This window comes from Phycodurus eques, chromosome 18 (genome assembly GCF_024500275.1).
Source record: "Phycodurus eques isolate BA_2022a chromosome 18, UOR_Pequ_1.1, whole genome shotgun sequence".
Lineage (NCBI taxonomy): Eukaryota > Metazoa > Chordata > Actinopteri > Syngnathiformes > Syngnathidae > Phycodurus > Phycodurus eques.
In genome coordinates, this window is record NC_084542.1 from 14,044,062 (window position 1) to 14,064,617 (window position 20,556).

The following is a 20,556-nucleotide window of genomic DNA, read 5'->3' on the forward strand; positions in this document are numbered from 1 at the left end:
ACACACAAAGGCCTTGGAAGCGATTGGGACAGATGTTGGTAGTTATCGGCAGACTGAAAAAAAATCATGTCATTAAAATCCATCAAATCATCTAAAAGCTTTTTATTTGCTTTCTCCAGTTACAACACAAATACTTTGACTTTTCAGGCTGAAGCAGCGGGAATGTTGTGTGTGTGTGTGTGTGTGTGTGTGCGTGCGTGGAATATCTGATTCCCTCTGCATGCAAACCTTCAATAATAGTCCTCCCAAAATGACTTTATTATATTAGCAGCCACTAAATAACAGATTTTATGACAACCGACTGCCCACCATTGACGTCTGCGTCAATTTTACATGACAAGAAAGTTTGTTGTAGCGCTGATAGTGCAAAAACACTGTTCATGATTGATGAATGTGTAAGAAGAAGAAAAAAAAGCAAGTTAACTTTGGATGAAACGGTTGCCTCATTTCTCACAATTTAGTCAGGAAATCATACAAAAAAAGCTCAAGCAGACTACTGTACAACAGAAAACTTTAAATAAAAAATAACTTGGAAAAGTAGAAAAAAGAAACAAACAATTACATTAAGTAAAATATATTTTTTTAATAAAATTAATTAATAATTTAAATAAAATAAAAAGGAAATTTAACAAAGAGTAAGAAAACATTTATTTCAAATAGAAAGTAAAAAAAGTAATAGAAAAATGAGACATTTTTTAAATCTTAGAACAGTTCAAACTTGTCTTTGTTTTTTTTGTTTTTGCACAAAATTTCCCAATTGTAATCTTTTTGTGTGCTAAATTCAAGTGTCCCTACACCCCTGAAAGTGTTAGGAACGTCTTCCAACAATGTATTTCTTTTAATAATTATACCAGGCTCAGTTTTGTACAAAATACTACTAAATTCCCGTGAGAAGAGACGCCCATTTGAAATAGAAAACGTGCAAGTGAGGTCCTGCTTGACAAAACAAAAACATTAAAAGAGTTGACTCCAAACTAACCCTAAAAAATTGCGCGTTTGCTACCAATTACAAAATTAAACTCAAATTTTGTGACAAGTGATTCCTTTGGCATATCAAATGCAGTGCAGGAAGTGAGGTCACACAGGAAGCAGCCATCATCTTGATGACGCTAAAAATGCGTGTTTTGTACTAAATTGCACCACTTTTGGTTTTGTACAAAACTTTACAAAAATGTTGTACCTACCTATGTTTGTATTATCAAATGTGCCTACTGAATACAAATAAATGGAAAAACAAATAATCATCATCTATCATATAGCTGACCTAAAAATTGTGTTGTCTAATTATTACCCTGTATTACATTTTTGTACAAAATCCTACTAAAATTGAGTGAGGACTCTGCACTATCAAGTGTGTAGGATGAAAGACAATTGTTGTCTACTAACAGCCAATCAGGCAACAGTATGACATCACATGACTTTTGTAACCATCAATAAGTGCTTTTACTGATTCAAGATGGCATCAACATGAAAAAAAAATAAGATTATTAAAGAAGACAACAATGCGAGTGTCAAACACCCCGACAAACTTTCTCAAAGTCATCACTTATAAAACAATAACAACAAATCTTTCGGGTCCTGAGCTCTTCTATCGCAACTTCACCGATTGTCTGAATCTCTTGGCTGGAGACGTAAAACTTGCATCTTTGGGTACCACTGTAGTTTTTTTTTTTTTTTTTTCTTCTTTCTTAAATTATCAGCTTTTTTGTTGTTCTTTTGAAAAATGTAGTCATAAAGACGCAGCAAAAGTATTGGGTTGAGTCAAGTTTCAAAAATACAATAATACATACATAAGTTATGGCTTCATAAGTTAAACAGGAAGCGGAACGCCCTGTAATATACACGTTTAAATAAGTCTCGCTGCTCAGTGCGTCTCTGTATTGTCGTATAGAAAAAACAAAAAACATGCCCTATGCAAAAAAAAAAAAAAAAAAAAAAAAGCCTTAAAGGACCAACCAGTAGGTAAGACACTTAAAAGAAAATAAACAATTACACTCCCGCATTAAAGTCTGACTCTTACCAGAACAAAGTCATATATTTGAGAACAAAATTTTAGACTTGAGGAAAAAGGCCACTTTAAAAAAAATTAAAAAGAAGTTATATTTTAGAAAATATACATTTTTTCTGAGGTGAAAAGCTGCAGATTGTCGAGAAAAAAGTTGTGTATTTGAGAAAAAAAAAAATCATTTTCAAAAGAAAATTGTATATTCAAGATAAGTAAATTCTTCAGATAGAGTATTTTGAGAATTTCTTGGTGGGAAATTAGAGGAAAGTTTGAAAGAAAAGGTTATAAATGTTCAAGAAAAAGATATATTGGAGGAAAAAAAGTCTTTTGAGAAAAAGAAAATAAGATTTCTTTCGATAAAGAATTTCTCAAGAAAGGTTTGAAATTTAAAATAAAGTAATATAGCTTTGAGACCGTTATATGTAGTTGGAAACAAGTTGTAGAAATTTGAGGGGGAAAAAAAATCACATTTTTGAGAAATAAGACCGTAGAGAAAAAAAGTTGAACATTTGTAGTTTTTTTTTTTAAAAAGGTCATAATTTTAAATTGTATATTTTAAAAAGATGAATACTTGAAAAAAGGTATAATTTAAGAAAAAAGTAATATTTGAGAATACTTTTCCGTAATTTGAATAAACTTGTATATTTTTGAGAAAAGTTGTATTTTGAAGTTATATATTTAAGAAATAAGTTTCATATATTTGAGGAAATGCCATATTTTTGAGATTCATCTTTTCTGGAAAAAAGTTTTACAATTAAGCAAAAATCATATTTTAGAAAATTTCATATTTTCAAAAAAGTCATTCATTTTCACTTGCGAGAAAGGCCATTATTTTGAGAAAAAAGGTCATTATTGGGAAAAAAAAAGTTGTAAATTACGTTTTCCCTCAAAATGTGTATATTAAAAAACTACAGAAGAAAAAAGTCAGCTGAGAGTTTAAAAAAAGTTAATTTTTAGAAAGCAGTATATTAAAAAAAGTCATATTTGAGGAAAAAAGTAGCTTAATCTAAAGTCCTGTTTTCAGAAAAAAAAATCTTACAATTTAAGAAAAAAAATGGTGTATTCGAGAAAAAGTATATTTGAGAAATATATTTATATATTTGAGAAAGTGTCGTTTTCTAGAAAGTGATCTTTTCAGGAAAAGTACTTTTTCAGGAAAAAAGTTGCAGATGATTTTTTTCCCCCTGAAAATATACAATTTAATTCTGGTATTATTAGAAAAACAACAACTGCGAGAAAAGCCATATTTTAAAAATGCTCATATTTCTAATGAAAACAGTTTTCGATGACTTTCCCCTAAAACCAAATTTATTTAGGTAAAATTCCGACTTTAACTTGGTGTGTAATTATTCATATTCTTTTTTGTTCTTTGGAGTTTGTGCCTCATCCAGGTTGCTATTAAAGACATACAAAAAAAGTCTGTTAGGAACAATGTGCTGCTTATTGCTACTCCGAGCGTTTTGGTCCGAACATTCCAGGAAGACAAGTTTGCACAAGTCAGGACGAGCCGCTTCCAAAAAAAAAAAAAAAAAAAAAAAATCCCTTTTCAGTCAGGCGTTCAGTAGGGCCTCCACACGGCCTCATCCATGCGTCCGGCCGTGTTGAGGACGGTGGGGGAGTTGCTGTGGCTGCCGTCTCCCGCGTCCACGCCGCCGTCCGCCTGGTTGGGGTTGACCAGCGAGGTCCCCGTGGAGGCGCTGGTGCAGGGCGGCGGGGCCACGCGCGAGGGCGACCGCTCCCCGCCGCCGGACACCATGGAGATCTGGTAGGACCCGGACGAGGCGCCGTAGTACAGGTAAGGCGTGCTGCTGGTCTGGAAGGGTCCGCTCTGGTTCTGCGTGGAGCCCGGGTAGGGCGGCGGAAGGTAGGTGTGGTAGTGAGCGCTCCCCAGCGACATGGCGGAGGTGACGGGCGGCGTGTAGGTGAAGGTGGCCGGGTAGTGCATGCGGGGCCCGCTGAAGCGACTCTCCGTCAGGGAGGACAGGCCCGGGAACTGACGCTCAAACTGGCCCGGGAACGGGCTCAGGTCCGAAGAACCTGAAGGAAAGACGACAACCGCGAGAGTCACGAGTAGCGCCTTTTGTACACGTGCCAACTTCACTTAATTCACCGAGCTCGTAAACTCAATTTATTAGTATATATTGAATCCATTTTCTACATTGAAATGAATTGAAATGCCATTAATCCGTTCCAGCTCCCCCAAAACATTGTTGTTGTTTTTGTTTTTGTTACGTGTTTTAAAGAAAGAAAAATAGTAGAGCCAGACCGATATGTGGTTTTCAGGGCAGATACCGATTATCAGTAGTCAAGGAGGCTGATAACCGATATTTGGAGCCCATATTTATTTGCAGTAAAAGGGAAATTATTGGTGTCAAAATATTAAATAATACAAACACTTGGTTTAAAAATCTTGAAGCATATGCTAATTGAAACAGCTTTTCACATTTGCAACATATTTCTTTTAAGTAATGTTATTTAAATAAGTTCATGTTAAGACGAGGACAACTTGCCTATTTGAGAGAAAAGTGGCGTAATTGAGAGAATCTGTTGCATATTTCTTAGTCGCACTCAAACTATTTTGTTTGTTTATTGAGTGTGACTGTTAACAAGCCGCCATGAGGCCCAACAACGTGTGGTTAAATTGTTATTATATGCATGCTTTTATTTTGAAGGTCTGACTTTTGACAGCCTGTGTTCTGTGTTGCTGAGCGCACCGAGAGGGTTATTGCTTTGAGCTCTTAATAAAAGCCTGCGTTGAGGAATACGCCTGGCCGACCGTCGAACCCTTTTTACGCAACTCATGAAATGCTTCGAATGAATGCGCATCGATCCCGGGAAATGAATGGTTGACTCACATTTGAGAAAAAGTTTGACAACTTTCAAAATTCTACAATGAAGAGCGGTTAACTTCTTTTTATGCTAGTGACAATTGAGATAGTTCAAAAAATGAGATGCACTTCTGCAACACATTACGCCATTGCCATTCACATTATGACTATTTTATATTTCTCATTGTAAACAGTTTACACTTTTTTGACTAAATTGTCAAAATGCATAAAAGATTACAGAAAATTCGAAATTTTTCCTTCTACTGACCCGATTTCCAGTGGTGGCGAATAATGGGACTAAAAATGCCTGTATTGTTTTATTCATCATCTTCTGTCTGGGCTGTTGGCGCTGACAAAGCGTTCGCATGTTTACGCATATTTACGGGTGTGTGTGTGCGTGCGTGTGTGTGTGTGTGTTGCTTACACACACACACACACACACACACAATGTGTGTGTGTGCTGAATGAGGAGCAGCACATGTGGAAACACTTTGTGCAAGAAACAGTTTCCATGAGATCCGTAATGAGGCGGACCCCAGCTCTGATGTGGCTCCGACGCTCGCCTCCCGTCGGCTCCAGCAAGTGCGCGTGTGCGCGCTACATCCCAAAAATAAAAAGCACCCCCCCCCCCCCCCCCCCCCCCCCCCCCCCCACCAAAACCACTAACTGGCTGCGGCAAGCGCGGCGCTGGGTGCAGAGAATGCAAAATGGGAGGTCTACTCCATGCCGTACCCCCCCCCCCCCCCCAACGGTGCCATAGACCCCAGCCATGGCGCTCTTATCATAAATCACGAGGCGTCTTCCCTGTCACCACGTCTGCTGCGAAAGGAGGATGAGGGTGAGGGGATGATGGGGTGGAGCCCATGTGGCGGGAAGGGGCGGGCGTGTTTACGTGCAAGTTACCGTCACGTAGTATACGATGCTAATTAAAAGACAACTTCCTCTTATTATTCTAGTTGGAATATGAGGTCATGTAGCATGTTTACGTCATACTTAATTCTCTACATACAATATTGTCCGTATGCCTGTCATATAACATACTGACATCATAAGTAATGTCTATGCACATGTATTGTACCTGATTAAGATCATAATCAACATCTACTTATAATGTACTATATTTCCATTTTGTAATGTATCTACATTAGACCTCAAATGTAAAGTATTTGCATCCTATCTGTACACCTTTAATGTAGCATATGAGCATCCTATGAGATTTGTGTGGTGAGGCGGCGTTACGTATCGAGGTGTCAACATGTCGACCGGCGCTCGTGTGCCGGGATGGCCGCAGCTTTGAGGTGCCGGAAGAAAAATAACATTATCCTCTCCCGCAAACACAAAAACACCCACACTCACCAAAGTGAGGCTTTTGGTGGGCGTGGGAGTCTTTTTTTTTCATGTGCGTAAGAGGGTTTTTGTGTGTGTGTGTGTGTGTGTGTGTCTATGAGTATTTTTGGTGAGTGTGAGCGTTATTTTTTTTTTTTGGGGGGGGGGGGGCGAGTAAGATTTTTTTTGAGTGTGAGGCTTTAGTAACTGTTTTTTTCTGTGTTAAAGGTTTAAGTATGATATGTTTTGATGTGCGATAGTTTTTTTGGGTGTGTGAGAGTGGTTTTTATTTGGGTTTGAAAGTTATTTTAAGTGAATTTTGGAGTATTTTTGGTGCATGAGAGTTTTTTTGCATGCGCGATTGTCTTTTGGTGCTTGTGAGGGGTTTATTGCTAGCTTTAAGTGGTTTTAATGTGAGTTTGAGAGTTGTTTTTCCTGTGTTATAGAGCCTTTTTGATGTGTGTGAGAGGCTTTTGGTGTGTGTTTGTGTGAGAGGTAAATGTTATTTGTGTGAGAGGTAAAGGTTATTTTTGTCCTACACGGCGCCTCCTACGTATGAAAACAAAGAGTGACGAGATGAAAGCCGACCAGGGGAAAGTTTGATGGCGGTGAGTCAAACACGTGTCCGGAGAGGAAACTTGTCTGGCGGCATGTTGGGATTTTAAAAGGAGCGCTTCACTTTTTTTTGTTTTTGTTTGTTTGTTTGTTTTGTGTAAGGTGTACAATTTGTAATACAGATACAAAGAGGCCAGCTAATGCGATTACCCACAATGCCTTGTGAGTGATCACGAAAGAGCAGCGTATCGTCCACAAAGACACTTTGTTGGTTGGTCTCCAGCCCGCTACTAACCAGCCAGCCTGTCATCCCGCCGCACCGGCCCTCTGGGATCAAAAGATGTGTGTCTGTATTATACTGGCCCGAGGTGTCCAAGACCCACACCAGAAGGAACAGCCCGATGCTCATTGAATTGACGCAAAAAATGCGATCACGAAACAAATGAATCTCAAGGCAGCACTGTGTCAGCAAGCGCTGCTGAGTCGATGTGGAGTTCCGAGTGTGTCTCACCTGGCAAGCGTCTGGGCACGTCACTGATGGAGGGCAGGCCCGTGCCCCGGCTGGAGGAGAGCGGGGCGGTGGAGTGGACGGAGGGGGACGCCATGGGACTCAAGTAGGACGGGTACGTCTGCTCGTACGACCACGGCGGCGACGACTGTGACTGACGCGGGTCTGCTGCGGTGGAGAGAAAGAAGCAATAGCAGGAGGGGGGGAGAAAAAAAAAACTTAAACACTAGTTAAACTCGTGTTGAGTGAACGGTGTATGACGGACCCAGTTTAAGTGCTTCGGAGTGTTTAGCTGCCGGCGGAACAACTTCCTGTTGGCCTTTTAAAAGGTAGCAGCATGTAAACAAGCAGCAAAAGGAGGGGTGAGCAAACTTTTATGCTGAGGGGTAAGGGTTAGGGTTTATGCGGATTTGATTTCAACAACGGACACACGGGCCAAGTCATTAAAATGTGTAAAATATTCATAATAATCATTCATTTTTGATTATATATTTTACATTATGAACTTACTTTCACTTAATCAACCAATGATCTGATAAAATAATCATGGAAAATAAAGTCTGGGCGTCCCTGCTAAAGCTAATGCCGCCGCGACCCGACCCGGATAAGCGGTAGAAAATGGATGGATGGATGGAAAAAAAAAAAAGATTACCGGTGATCTGCGTCTGTCCCTGCGGCGTGAACGAATTGGGCACCGCGTTGAGCGCCGGTCGCTGGGCCTGGGTGGGCACCGCCACGCGGACCCTCATCCTCTCCAGCTCGCTCAGGCGGTCCGAGAAGAGGCCCGACTTGGGAGGGTCCTCCAGCTTCTGGCGATGCCCTGAGGTCACAGCGCAGAATTTGAGTTACATTTTGTACCACGTTCCGAGGCTCTATTAGTGACTTAAACAAAGGTAATATGAGTGAGTAGTGATTTGAGTGGAGGTAACACGATTTAGTAGGGGCTTTGGTGGAAGTCGTATGAGTCATTGGTGACTTAAGTGGAGCTAATGACTTAATAGGGACATAAGAGGAGGTAATACAAGTTAATAGTGACTTACAATAAGCGAAGGTAGTGACTTATGTGGAGGTAACACCAGTTAATAGTAACTTAAGTGGAGGTAATATGAGTTAATAGTGATGTATGAGGTAATACCAGTTAACAGCGACATAGGTGGCCTGTTAAAAGTCAATAGTGACTTACATTAAGTAGAGTTAATAGTGAGTGGCGGTAGGTAACGTGAGTTATTAGTAACAAATAGAGGTAATATGAGTTAACAGTGACTTAAGAGGAGGTAATTAGAGTGACTCAAGTACCATTCATACAAGTTATTAGTGTCTTAAGTGGAGCACAAATTAGTTAATAGTGTATTAATCGGAGTCCATAGGGTTAGGGTTAGTTAATTGGGTCAAATGAGTTAACAGTGACATAAATGGGGGTCGTATGAGTTAATAGGCAGGTGGAGTTGATAAGTTAAGTGACTTGTTGATGAGTTAAGTGACTTAAGTGGTGCTCATACGCGTTATTAGTGAATTATGTAGACAATTAGTTATTAGTGACTTAAGTGGAAGTTGTATGCGTTATTAGCAACTTAAGCAGAGTTAATAGTCACTTAAGTGGAGGTTATATGAGCTTATAGTGACTTAAGTGGGTAATATGAGTGCTTAGTAACTGAAGTGGAGATAAAAAGAGTTAATCGGGACTTTTTATGGAGGTCAAATGAGTTATAAGAGTGCATTGCAACCTTGTCATTGTTTTTGTTTGTTTATTTTATCGTCAACGTCTTTGTCACACTTGGATGACAAATACGGCCTGTACAGTTTTCAAGCTTTTCCGAAAGTGACAGTTTGAACAAGGAAGTGATTCTTCCAACCCCCCCCCCACCACCCAAAATCTGAAATTCGGCTTTGAGTCGTTTTTTTAGGCACGAGTGACTTCTGGATCCTCTTCTGACTGCGAGAGGAAGCCGAACGCTCGTTAAGCCGAGGCCTGTTCGTCAGGTAAACAGAGTTTCTCACGCCACGCCGCCATTATCCCTACAGGAGTCGCGCGCCCTGCCAAAAATATTCTCGCCTCGCTCTCTTCCTGCATTCCTCTGGCAATATTTGGACACCCCTTTGTCGCACTTGTGCTTCTCTGAGGCGTGACTTACTGAATCTAACACACTCATAAGTTCCCATAATGAGCCACGTGCTCACTAGTCTGAAGAGTATTTCCAGACTCAGGTGTGGACTCACTGGCAAGGACATCCATTTTTGTTTTCTTTTGATGCTGCGCAGCTATCGAACGACGGAGGAATTCCCGCCACGCTTTGGCGTCACTTCAGCTGGCCTGCTAACAATCGGCAGCGTCACTCACAATCTAGACTAACTTGTTTACGGGGGCTGAGACATCGAACCACACGGAGTTCGCTGTAAGGCGACGTTACAGACGTTTAACAAGAAATCACAAAATTTGCTCAAGCTTTTTTTCAGCTTTCTCGTGTTTTCCCAAGAGCCCGTGTGGGAAAAGCCTGTTTTGACACCGTACTGGCTAAGCTAGGCTAAGAACCCCCATTTATTGTGGGGAATACGTTCCAGACCCACCTTTGAAACTGCAACATATAGAGACCATTATATATATATAAAAAAAAAATGTTTTTAAATATGGGCTATTTATATCACTATAAAAACACTTTATTAAAACAATCAAAGTATGCTTACACAAAATGAATGTTTATTTTTCGTTAGATCTTCAAGGACTATTTATTTCTCTTTATCCAACATTTTTTGTCACCTCAAAATGTCATTACAAAAAATATGCTCCCACATGCTTTAAACACAGGTCCAAACTTAACAAACGAGTTTTTAAAGTATTCCTTGGTGCCTGTTTTCACTATCTTGCTGTCAAGAAATGGGATAAAATCATATAACATCACTTTGAGTGAATGAAATGAAGACTCTCGCAGTTCTTCAAATAAGAGGCAAAGCGTGCTTGCTTCAAGCTATTTATTCGTCACTCCCAAATGAAGTTTGAGCCACTGTACAACAGACATAAAACAAAACAGAACGATCCCAAATGCCGTAGACAGGCCAACGGAAATTAATATAGATGTAACGGTAATTACAAACCTCCAAAAAATTGCTCCTTTAACGCACATGGAGCAGCAACACATACTAATAGAGCATACAACAATACTCACAGGCATCCTATATTGTCTCTGCTCGGCACGAACAACGAAAACTGCAATACGGCATCTATTTTTATTTCTATATTTCTATTTCCTATCGTGGCCTCTGCTGTAATAGATGCTGAAATGTATTGCTAGTTATATCATCCACTGAAGAAAAAACAAACAAAAAAACACCACATCCCAAATAGTCTATTTACAAAGTGGTATTTATGTAATTTTTACAAATAATGAAGGCCTTTCATTTGGGAAGAAAGTCCCGGAAGTTCAGTCACAAGACATTGCATAATCCAAACATCCCCCGGGCACATCTCGTCATGCCGCTCCCGTCACATGTCCCGGATTGTTACCGCAGGGCTTCAGCCCCCCCCCCAAAATAGTCGCTTTGCTCATGAATGCTTGCAAGTCGTCTTTTCATAACAAACTCGACGCCATGTGACGAATGACTAATGGCTTTTATTCTGTTGGGACTTTACAAATGCGGTCGCTTGGGAACCAAACACGGGGAGACTGCTGGGGTAGTGCACCTTCAGCCTTCACAATATACTGTAAACCACACGTGTCAAACGCAAGGCCCGGCGGCCCGGATGTGGCATCATTTTACGTGACCCACAAAAGCAAATCCTTTGCGTCGACTTCCACGATTCTTGCAAAAATCTGTACCAAAATTTCAAATCGTCAAATCTAATAAATAATAACTAAATCAACATTGTGCTATTGAAAGCATTTTTTGGTTCCAAACCCCTTTTTACTATAACTTGAATAATAGTTGGACAAACTACTACCCTTGACTTCTGATTTCCAAACGACTTATCCATCAGTTTGTTGTGTATGTAATAGTATGATGAAGCAATGAAACCTTTATTTCATGGTTTCGCCCTCTGAGAGAAACCGTGCGTACAATGTGGCCCACGACAAAAATGAGTTTGACACAGAGTAAACCATTGGTTACAGGTTTGCCGCTATGTTCCTGTTTTTTGTGTGTGGCTTTTTTACAGTACGGTAAAAAGGTTCACAGTTTTACATAGTACATTTCAGAGTGTGCAGTTGTTTTTATATTTAAGTACGGGATTTGAAGGAGCACTTTTACTTTTAAAACGGTCTTTTTAAAAAAAAAAAAACACACACACAATAATCTGTACTTCTACTTCAGTGCTATTGGCGCCTCTACTTGCCGGGTGGACTTCCACCTCCTGAAACATTTAATTCAGGACAATTACACTGTTTTCATGTTCTTACCGAATGCATTTTTCCTCTTCTCCGAGACTCAATTATGCCTTGTACGATGCCAAAGCCGAGCTCATGTCTCAGCTGTTTTGTCGGAACTCTGGTCAGGCTGCTGAGCAATGAGCCCGGGGTGTTTATAAAGAAGCAGGAAAAGGGGGCCGGATGATTTCACCCACCGTTGGGGAAAGTCCCCCACATTCCAATCATCGTCATCATGATCAGCAGAGATGGCAAAAGTACTCACACTCTGTCCTCTACTTAAGTACAAGTACAGATATGTGTGTAAAAAAACTTTCTGGTAAAAGTAGAAGTACAGTGAACCCTCACTATTCTTGACACATGTAATTGACGCCTCCCCTAACAGGGTTAACACAATACCGTAATTGGCTGTAGATGCCACAAGATGGTGGCAAAGGACTACAACTGTGTAAATGAAGCTCCACATCTCACGTCAACATAATTTCTTGTCATCAGGTGGCATTGATGGTACTAAACACAGTGAAAGGGTGAGCTTTTCAGCAAATAAGGCTGGATAGGTTTACCCCAAAATTTGCAAATAGCCCGAAATTTGAAATATACGAGCTTTACAACAGCATTGACATCCCATGTTGCATTTTGTTGTTGCTGTTTTTTTGTTTTAGTTTTAGTTTTGGCTAGACTTTTATGCTATCAAAACAACGAGTTCCTGACAACACGACATGCCGACAACATCAACCAATTCTCTTAAATGAAGCAACATCTTGCTTCCCGGAATCAGACCCCATGATTTCAATCAATCAACGAAGTACGCAAGCGCAGTTTACCCTGTCTCACTCAGTATTATTTTATTTTTAAATTTTGTTTTTAAGCATCGGTTCATCACCTGCAGAGGTTAAACATTTTTTTTTTTTTTTTTTTTAAACTTAGCCTTATATTTACAAAGTTTTCAAATGTAGGAAGTAAAAATACACAGTTGTCAGAAAAACAAACTACTCAAGTAAAGCACTGATACCTGAAAAATCTACTTAAGTGCAGGAACAAAGTGTTTATGCTTTGCTGCTTTTCACCACTGGAAAGTGGCAGTGCAGATTAGCGATAGCGCCCTCCCAACCTACCTACCCGCCACTTCCTTCCCTGCCCCAGCCGGCGGCCGGAAGCTAGGGCAGATTCGCACCAGATGTGCGACCGCGTGCAAACGCTCGCTCGCAAGTAGTCGGAAGAAAAGTGATCCAAGAGGACTTATTATTGTTTCAAGTGAGGCTCTGCGGTGCGCCGGGCTAATCTGATCAAAGGAAAAGCAGGCAGGGAGAATAAAGAAGATGTGCGATGATAATTAATGGAGGTGGTTTTTGTTTCACGGACAAGGCAACCATTCGTGTCGGGGATTTACAGCACCGGGTTTTACACAGACACCAGTGCTAGCTTAGCTTAGCTCAGCCTTGAGCAAAATAAATATCTAGCAGAATTAAGCAAAATAAATGTCAAGCAGAGAGGCTATTGGATTTCCTCTTGATTTATGCTAAGCCATGCTAACTTTGCCTCACTCTCTCACTTTGGTTTTAAGATATTTTATCTGAGCTTAGCCTTGAGAGTTGGAAAAACAGAACTGGTTTTGTTCAGGATCAAGGAAAATAAATGAGAAGCGGAGAGACTTGGGTTTCACCTTGATTTGTGCTAAGCTAGGCCAACATTGCATTTCAGGAACACAAGACTGCAAATGCTAGCTTAGCAGTGTTTAGCAATACTGTAGATACTTTATTCAACCCAAGTTGGAAAAACAAGCCTGGCTTTGTCGCGAATCGAGCAAAATACATTTTAACCAGAGGGAGTTGTGGGTGATACCTTGTTTTATGCTAAACTAGGCTGGTTTAGCTTAGTTTAGTTTAGCATTGCTTAGCCTTGAGAGTTGGAAAAACAAGCCAGGCTTTGTCCACAATCACGCAAAATACTTTTTAACTACTTAATATAATCCATTTGAAACACGACTCGCTTGATGTGACCAATGACTGAAGCAGAAGCATAGACACTTTGTAATTGCGATACATAGTGGTGCTAATGTTCGACAGATTCAACCGCCGTCAAAGAACGAAATGTGCGGGAAGTCAGGGACAAGTGGTCTATTCATTTTCACAAAACAGCACATAAAACCTTCGGTTGGAAAATTTTGTCAAAAACTAAATGATACCAAGCCATCTCCTCAGTGTCCAATGTATGCATCTCAACATTTGGGTTTTTCAGATTTTTTTTGTTTTTTGTTTTCCTTTTTTCCCCCTGAAAAAAAGATATTTTAAAAATAGATTAAAAAAAGAATAATAATAAATAAATAAATAAATATATATAGATATATTTATATATTTCTTTAAAACTGGTCACAAAACTGTTTCCCGTTCTCGAGTTATCACATTTTTGTCTCTGTTGTAGTCCTCACAATTCATCCCGTGTCCGAGAACGTTTAGTTTTTGGTACTTTCCGTTCCTTTGGTCCACTGCGTACGTCCGTCTATCTATCCGTCCATCCATTCATCCATCCACTTTACTCCTCGGGATGGCGTTTGAGCTGGAGCCCTTTTTGGTTCTATGGTTATCATCACCACATTTTTCTGCTTTTGCCATAGCAATGTACCTTTAGTGTGGCGGATTAAATCCTGAGTAAGCATGTTTTGCAGCAGATTAAAGCTTCCCTATGCATGTGAGTGCAGGTCAATCATCCATGAATTCCTTCTTCTTTTTTATTTTATTTTTGATTCCACGCACTCACAATGACCATTTTCATTTTTGGTGATGAAATGAATCATTCCAGTGGATGACTTCCAGAGGGGAAAAAAAACGTGGCGTTAGGTTGGGCTGGAGGCAGGGTGACAGGCAGGCGCCCGTCCACCGTGGGGGTCTGGTATCAAGGGAGGAGGGATTGGAAGAAATGAGGGCAGATGATAAAACCAGAGATGGAGGGAGGAGAAGGGGAAAAAGAGGAGGAGGGGGAAAAAAAGAGGAAAGGAAAAAGCGAGCGAAAAGGAGCCATGCTGACTGGGGTGGAACGCTGCCAGGCGTCTGTGTGGTCCAGCCAGGGAAGGGAAATCGCACACACGCACATTATACGCATGTATATAGACGTCCAGGACAGCTCCCCAAGGCGATACTACGATTTCACGCAAAAACACATTAGAGATGATTCAGAACGGGAGAGCAGCTTTTTATTTCTGTTCCTCACTTTTTCAGCTGTCCGCTGAATGATTTTGTGTCGAATGTCACACATGCAGACCCAGACATCGCACGCACACACACGCACGCTCTCACAGGCACATGCACTCGCGCACTCACTCACTCACTCGCTCGCTCAGTCCTGTAGAGATGCTCGCATAATCACTCACACTGATCCATTCACTCACACCAATTCACTCACTCACTCGCACGCACCCACGCAAGCGCTTGGCACATCTTCAAGGAACTTCACACAACTGACTGGCTGCCTCTGGAAAAGCCTGAAGGTTTTCTTTTTCTTTTTTTCTTCCTTCTCAACCTACTCCCCCCCACGTCATTGCTCTTGATTTTTTAAGTTGTCGTGTGACTCGCATTGTGATTCATTTTGTTGTTTGTCACTGTGTGTGTGTGTGTCAAGCAAGGGCTTTTATTATGACACACACAAAAAGACTAACTGGACAATTCTACTGAGATTTCAGATAACAATGGAAGATGGTAGACAACCACAATGAGTCCTGCAATATTTGTTGTACTAATTTAGGTTTTTTCCCTTAAAATTGGTTCATAAAAAGGCATTGATTATTTTTTTAATTGATTTCATTAAATTAATCATTAATATATTTATTGCAAAGAATAAAACAAATGTTTGTCAAATACATTTGCTTTACATTTATAATATATATATATATATATATATATACATATATAAATATATATATATATATACACACACACAACATGTTTTATTTTTAATAAAGACAAGATAAAGACAAGATTTGGGCATGACACTTTGATTTTGACCAATAAGTCTTTAATTGTGCTCCGACTGAGAGCCAGACCTCTGCTCAGTATCAAAATGTTCATATTGTAAAATCTGCTTATTAAACTCATGCCGACGGTGTATATTAGTGATAAGGTCCCAATAAAATCATGACCAATCTTTGTCCGTGTCTAGGTACTGCTCATCGGTCACGCCGACCCAAAGGGCTCTGTCTTAAATCACCTGCTTTTTTTCTTGTTACATCAAATGATTTAATTTCTTTGAATTATTTGTTTAATTTTGATGCTACTATGTGCACCATAACACTTACAATGCAGCAAGACAACAACTACTAAACATTTGGCTTTGGCAAAAAAAGGGAATTTCCACAGTATGATTCTGAGTCATGAACATTGTGAAACCTTGTTTTCCCCCTCATAAATAAAAAAATTGACAAAATTGTGTTTTCTACTTTTCCAGGCCATCCTCATCTGATCCACTTTTTTTTCCAATTGAAAATTAAGGAGGGAGACTATTTTTGTTCAGTGAATGATAAGAAAAATAAATGCCTCGCTAAAGTAAGTTTCCTTTAAACCCCTATCAGGACAAGAATTACGTAATCATCAATAATATCATCACATTTTCAGAGATGATCATAAAGTTGTCTTTGAGTCATTACGGCGGATTATATAGACGAGTAGCTTTTAATGTCTTGCTGTATGTGTATGTGAGCGCGTATGTGTCTATTTGTGGGCTTGGTAAGTAACCACTAATATGGTCTGCAGAACCGCTGCCTCCTCACCAGACTTGTTAACACTCTGACCCCATCAAAACGCACACACACACCCACACACCCACTCAAACACACACACACACACACGCTTAGCCACAAAGCTAACTTTGTGTGACACCACAATGTTTTTTGTCACCTCTCGTGTGAGTGTGTACCATCAATTTGATTGAATAACAACGGATTCACCAAAAGGAAATGTGGCCTTTTTGCTACTGTTGTGTGCGTGCCTCTCTGTCGCGCGCACAAACACACACACACGCACCTGAGCCTGCACATGGCCACTCCCTGCCACCTATTAGCCGCAAATGGCATTTAATGAGGCCTATTAGTTGCACTGAGCCTGCACTCTGCTAATGACATCATTAACACACAATCACACACTCAGACATGTGTCCTGAGCCACACACACGCACGCACACACACACACTTCAGATTTGAAATCAACGCTAATGTGATGAAGGTCGAGTCAACATCGACTTGTCGCTGATGATGTCATTGATATTTTTTCAATACAGAACAATAAAAGACTCAAATACAAAAAAATCCCAAAAGCAGGCAATGCTTTGCAATAATCTATATTCAGCGACAATGGACAGCTCATGCAAACACGGTTGCCGCTGAGAAAATATTTTCAAAATCCTGCCGTTTTTCGCTCCTTTCTCCCTCACTTACCAAAGCTGCGCGTTCAGGTATAGAGGACAACAACAACAATAAACAAGTTGTAACGAGCATGGAAGTGTTCGTATGTCCGATATGTTCGTAAGGTGAACGTTCGTAAGTAGCGTTAAAAGTCTGGGAAGGATGAACCGCGTTATAGCGGGGGAACACTGTACTTAAAAAAAAAACACATGTTCCATATTAACCTGAACTGAACTCAACGCATACTGTCTGGATGAAATGCTTTTGGGGTGCCTTATTTTGACACCTTTCATCACTTTTACTAACCGCAAAGCTTTGTGGACATAAATTGGTCGTTGTGGAGTCTCAACTGTTGGCCACCAAACAACAGCCTAAAAAATAAGTCATGTGATGCGCGGCAGCAGATGCACAGGAAATGCTTTTGATCAAACACAGCGAGCAAGCGGCCGTGTGTGCGTGCGCATGCGTGTGTGTGTGTGTGTGTGTGTGTGAGTGTGTTCTTGGCAACGCTAGCAGCTTTCCTAGTGGCAGGAACGACATCGCCTGCTAATGTGAGCGTCTGCCGGCTCCGCTGTGTCCCGGTCCCACATGTGAGCCTTGTTTGTCACATCACAATTATTTTATTTCTTCATTTTTCTTGAATTTCTCAAGGAGGAGGCAAACAGCTGCGTGCCAGACCAGTTGGCACTGACAGCTCAACTATAGTAAAGTTTTTTTTTTCTTCCCCAACTTCCTGCTCAGTTGTTTTTATACGGGCTATTAAAAGGAGCTGATGCTAGCACTCTTGGTAAACACTGGTATCTCTAACATAGAAAGAATATAAAGATTTAAGCAGTTTGTGGATCATGATTAATTCATTGCGGCTCCTGGCGTGTGTGACTTGGCCAGCGGGAGCAATATAATATAGTCATTCAGACAAACGAAGAAGAATTTGATGACTACTGCAAGGGACTCATTAAGTTGCAGTAATATTAATTGTTTTTCCCAGAGGATAAAGAATATACATCTGCATTGTCTGTCCACGCATGTCGCTGCATCTTTTGTGTTCAAATAGCCACCGCTTACAGCAGTGATTCTCAAAAATCTCAAAAATGTATGTATTCTCATTCAGATTTTTTCTGTACAGTACAGAGGCGTACCTAGTTACCACAGACATATTAGGTAACTGATAGGAAATGTTACTCCCTTGCGGTCGAGCCACTCGTATAGTCCGTAAACAAACACAATGTAGCTCAGCCTCTGGCTAGCGAATGTCATGGTCTAGCAATAGGCTTTTGGCGGAACATCATAGTCATTTGAAACAGTGTGTAAAAAAATATATTGTACATGTGTTTTCAGCGACAACTTTTTTGTTTCTTTCTTTTTTAAATTGTTCTTGACTTCTGTAAAAGTGGGTCGGGACTTTGCAATAAAAGGAAAATGCGGGTCCCAGGGTGACAACACTTGAGGTACGGAAAGTTTTCAGACCCCCTTAAATTTTTCACTCTTTGTTATATTGCAGCCATTTGTTAAAATCATTTAGTTCGTTTTTTCCTCATTAATGTACACACAGCACCCCATATTCACAGAAAAAACAACATAATTGTTGAAATTTTATTAAAAAAGAAAAACTGAAATGTCACACAGCCATAAGTATTCAGTTTTAGAAAGTCAACCATCACCGCAGCCCTCCACCAGTCGGGGCTTTATGGCAGACTGGCCCGACTGAAGCCTCTCCTCAGTGCAAGACGCATGAAAGCCCGCATGGAGTTTGCTAAAAAAAACATCTGAAGGACTCCAAGATGGTGAGGAATAAGATTCTCTGGTCTGATGAGACCAAGACAGAAATTGCTGGCCTTAATTGTAAGTGGCATGTGTGGAGAAAACCAGGCACTGCTCATCACCTGTCCAATACAGTCCCAACAGTGAAGCATGGTGGTGGCAGCATCATGTTGTGGGTGTGTTTTTCAGCTGCAGGGACAGGGAGACTGGTTGCAATCGGAGAAAAGATGAATGCGGCCAAGTACAGGGATATCCTGGACGAAAACCTTCTCCAGAATGCTCAGAACCTGAGATTGGGCCGAAGGTTCGCCTTCAAAAAAGACAATGACCCTAAGCACACAGCTAAAATACCGAAGGAGGGGCTTCAGAACAACTCCGTGACTGTTCTTGAATGGCACAGCCAGAGCCCTGACTTAAACCCAATTGAGCATCTTTGAAAAGACCTGAAAATGGGTACCCACCAATGTTCAACATCCAACCTGACAGAACTGGAGAAGATCTGCAAGGAGGAATGGCAGATGATCCCTAAATCCAGGTGTGAAAAAATTTCATGAGGTGGAAAAAATGAACTGAAATGATTTTGGCAAATGGCTGCAATACAAAAAGAGAGTGAAAAATTGAAGGGGGTCTGAATACTTTCCGTACCCACTGTAACAGAGATGCTATTTGTTGGCTTGTCTGTGGCATTTCTCATTATGTTTTAGCTTTAAGATAGCGGACTTTGAAGTTAAGTTATGTGGTTGTTTTAAATACGCAGCGTGTAATTTGTCATATCTGCTAAATTGCTGCTTGTTGTAACGAATGGTAGAGTCCGTGAACGAAAAATGAGCTCAACACTTTGATGTGTGTCTCCGAAGTGATATAAGTACCAATATGACATTTTTATCACTGATTGAGGCGAGCGGGAGGTGTATTGCATGTACTCACTCCTGGGCTCTCGTGGTCCGTCCACTGTCACCTTGATGGCTCGGTGGTAAGTGGCCACTTGCGGCGGGTTGGTGAAGACGGTGATGGTCAGTGTGAAGCTTTTGCCTGCGGTGACATCATCATCGTTGTTATTAACGTTGACGCGCCCATGCGCCTCAGAGACAACGCGCCTCATTCAAGACAAACTGGGCCTTCGGGAGAGGATTTATGGTGGACAACGCCGGCTTGTGTGGGAGGCGACATTTGGACCTAATGTCATCTCTTTCCAAGAGTGAGTGGGCTCTTTTAATTGGCACTTCCTCCCCCTAAACTATACGATGGTTCGACATTGGTTTCCTATTAGTTTGTAGAGTATACAGACAAGTTGAATTTTCGAGTTGCGCGCCTTTGGTGTTGTGCCGGGCATTGTGCCGCAACATGCCGGGCGGCACCACTGAGGTCTACTGGAAGAGATGCGGCATAATTAATTAAGAAATTCAGTGTAGCACAGTACCACATTTCGCCGTTTTAATACTCATTGGTTTAGAGTATTGTCCTATTCTTTGTTTGTATGTGTTGCTTCTCCATGTGTGGTCAAGTAGCACTTGTTTGAAAGTTTACAATTACCTTAACATCTATGTTCACTTTCATTGGCACATCTACGGTGTTTCATATGACAGTGTTCCCCTGCATGTTCACAAATTTGTCTATTAGCTGACTTTTTTCAGAACCTCTCCATCTTTTTTGCTCAGGCCAAAGCCCTGTCAAATACAAAAGTAGTGCTTTAGTGCCATCGTGTGGGATCTATTATACTATAGGCAATCTTCTTTGAGGGGGGGTGTCAATTACTCGTGGATATTTGCTATTTGCGGCATGGCTGGGTCGTTTATGCCTCGCAAATAGTGGGGAAACACTGTATCTGT

General features: G+C 40.7%; 1 protein-coding gene across 3 annotated transcripts in view; it reads right to left on the reverse strand.

The window, feature by feature from the left end:
* Positions 1 to 2,947: 2,947 nt before the first annotated feature.
* The window catches only part of runx2b (RUNX family transcription factor 2b), a 50,408-nt gene continuing 32,799 nt past the window's right edge, over positions 2,948 to 20,556 (reverse strand). For 2 of the 3 annotated variants that reach the window (XM_061704705.1, XM_061704707.1), the window contains 4 exons: positions 19,655 to 19,759; positions 7,875 to 8,042; positions 7,226 to 7,390; positions 2,948 to 4,042 (listed from right to left, as the gene is read on the reverse strand). In XM_061704705.1, the coding sequence (XP_061560689.1) occupies positions 3,564 to 4,042; positions 7,226 to 7,390; positions 7,875 to 8,042; positions 19,655 to 19,759 (917 nt within the window). In that variant the 3' untranslated portion in view covers positions 2,948 to 3,563. The remainder of the gene's footprint in view (positions 4,043 to 7,225; positions 7,391 to 7,874; positions 8,043 to 19,654; positions 19,760 to 20,556) is intronic. The other variant, XM_061704706.1, reaches the window with a different exon arrangement.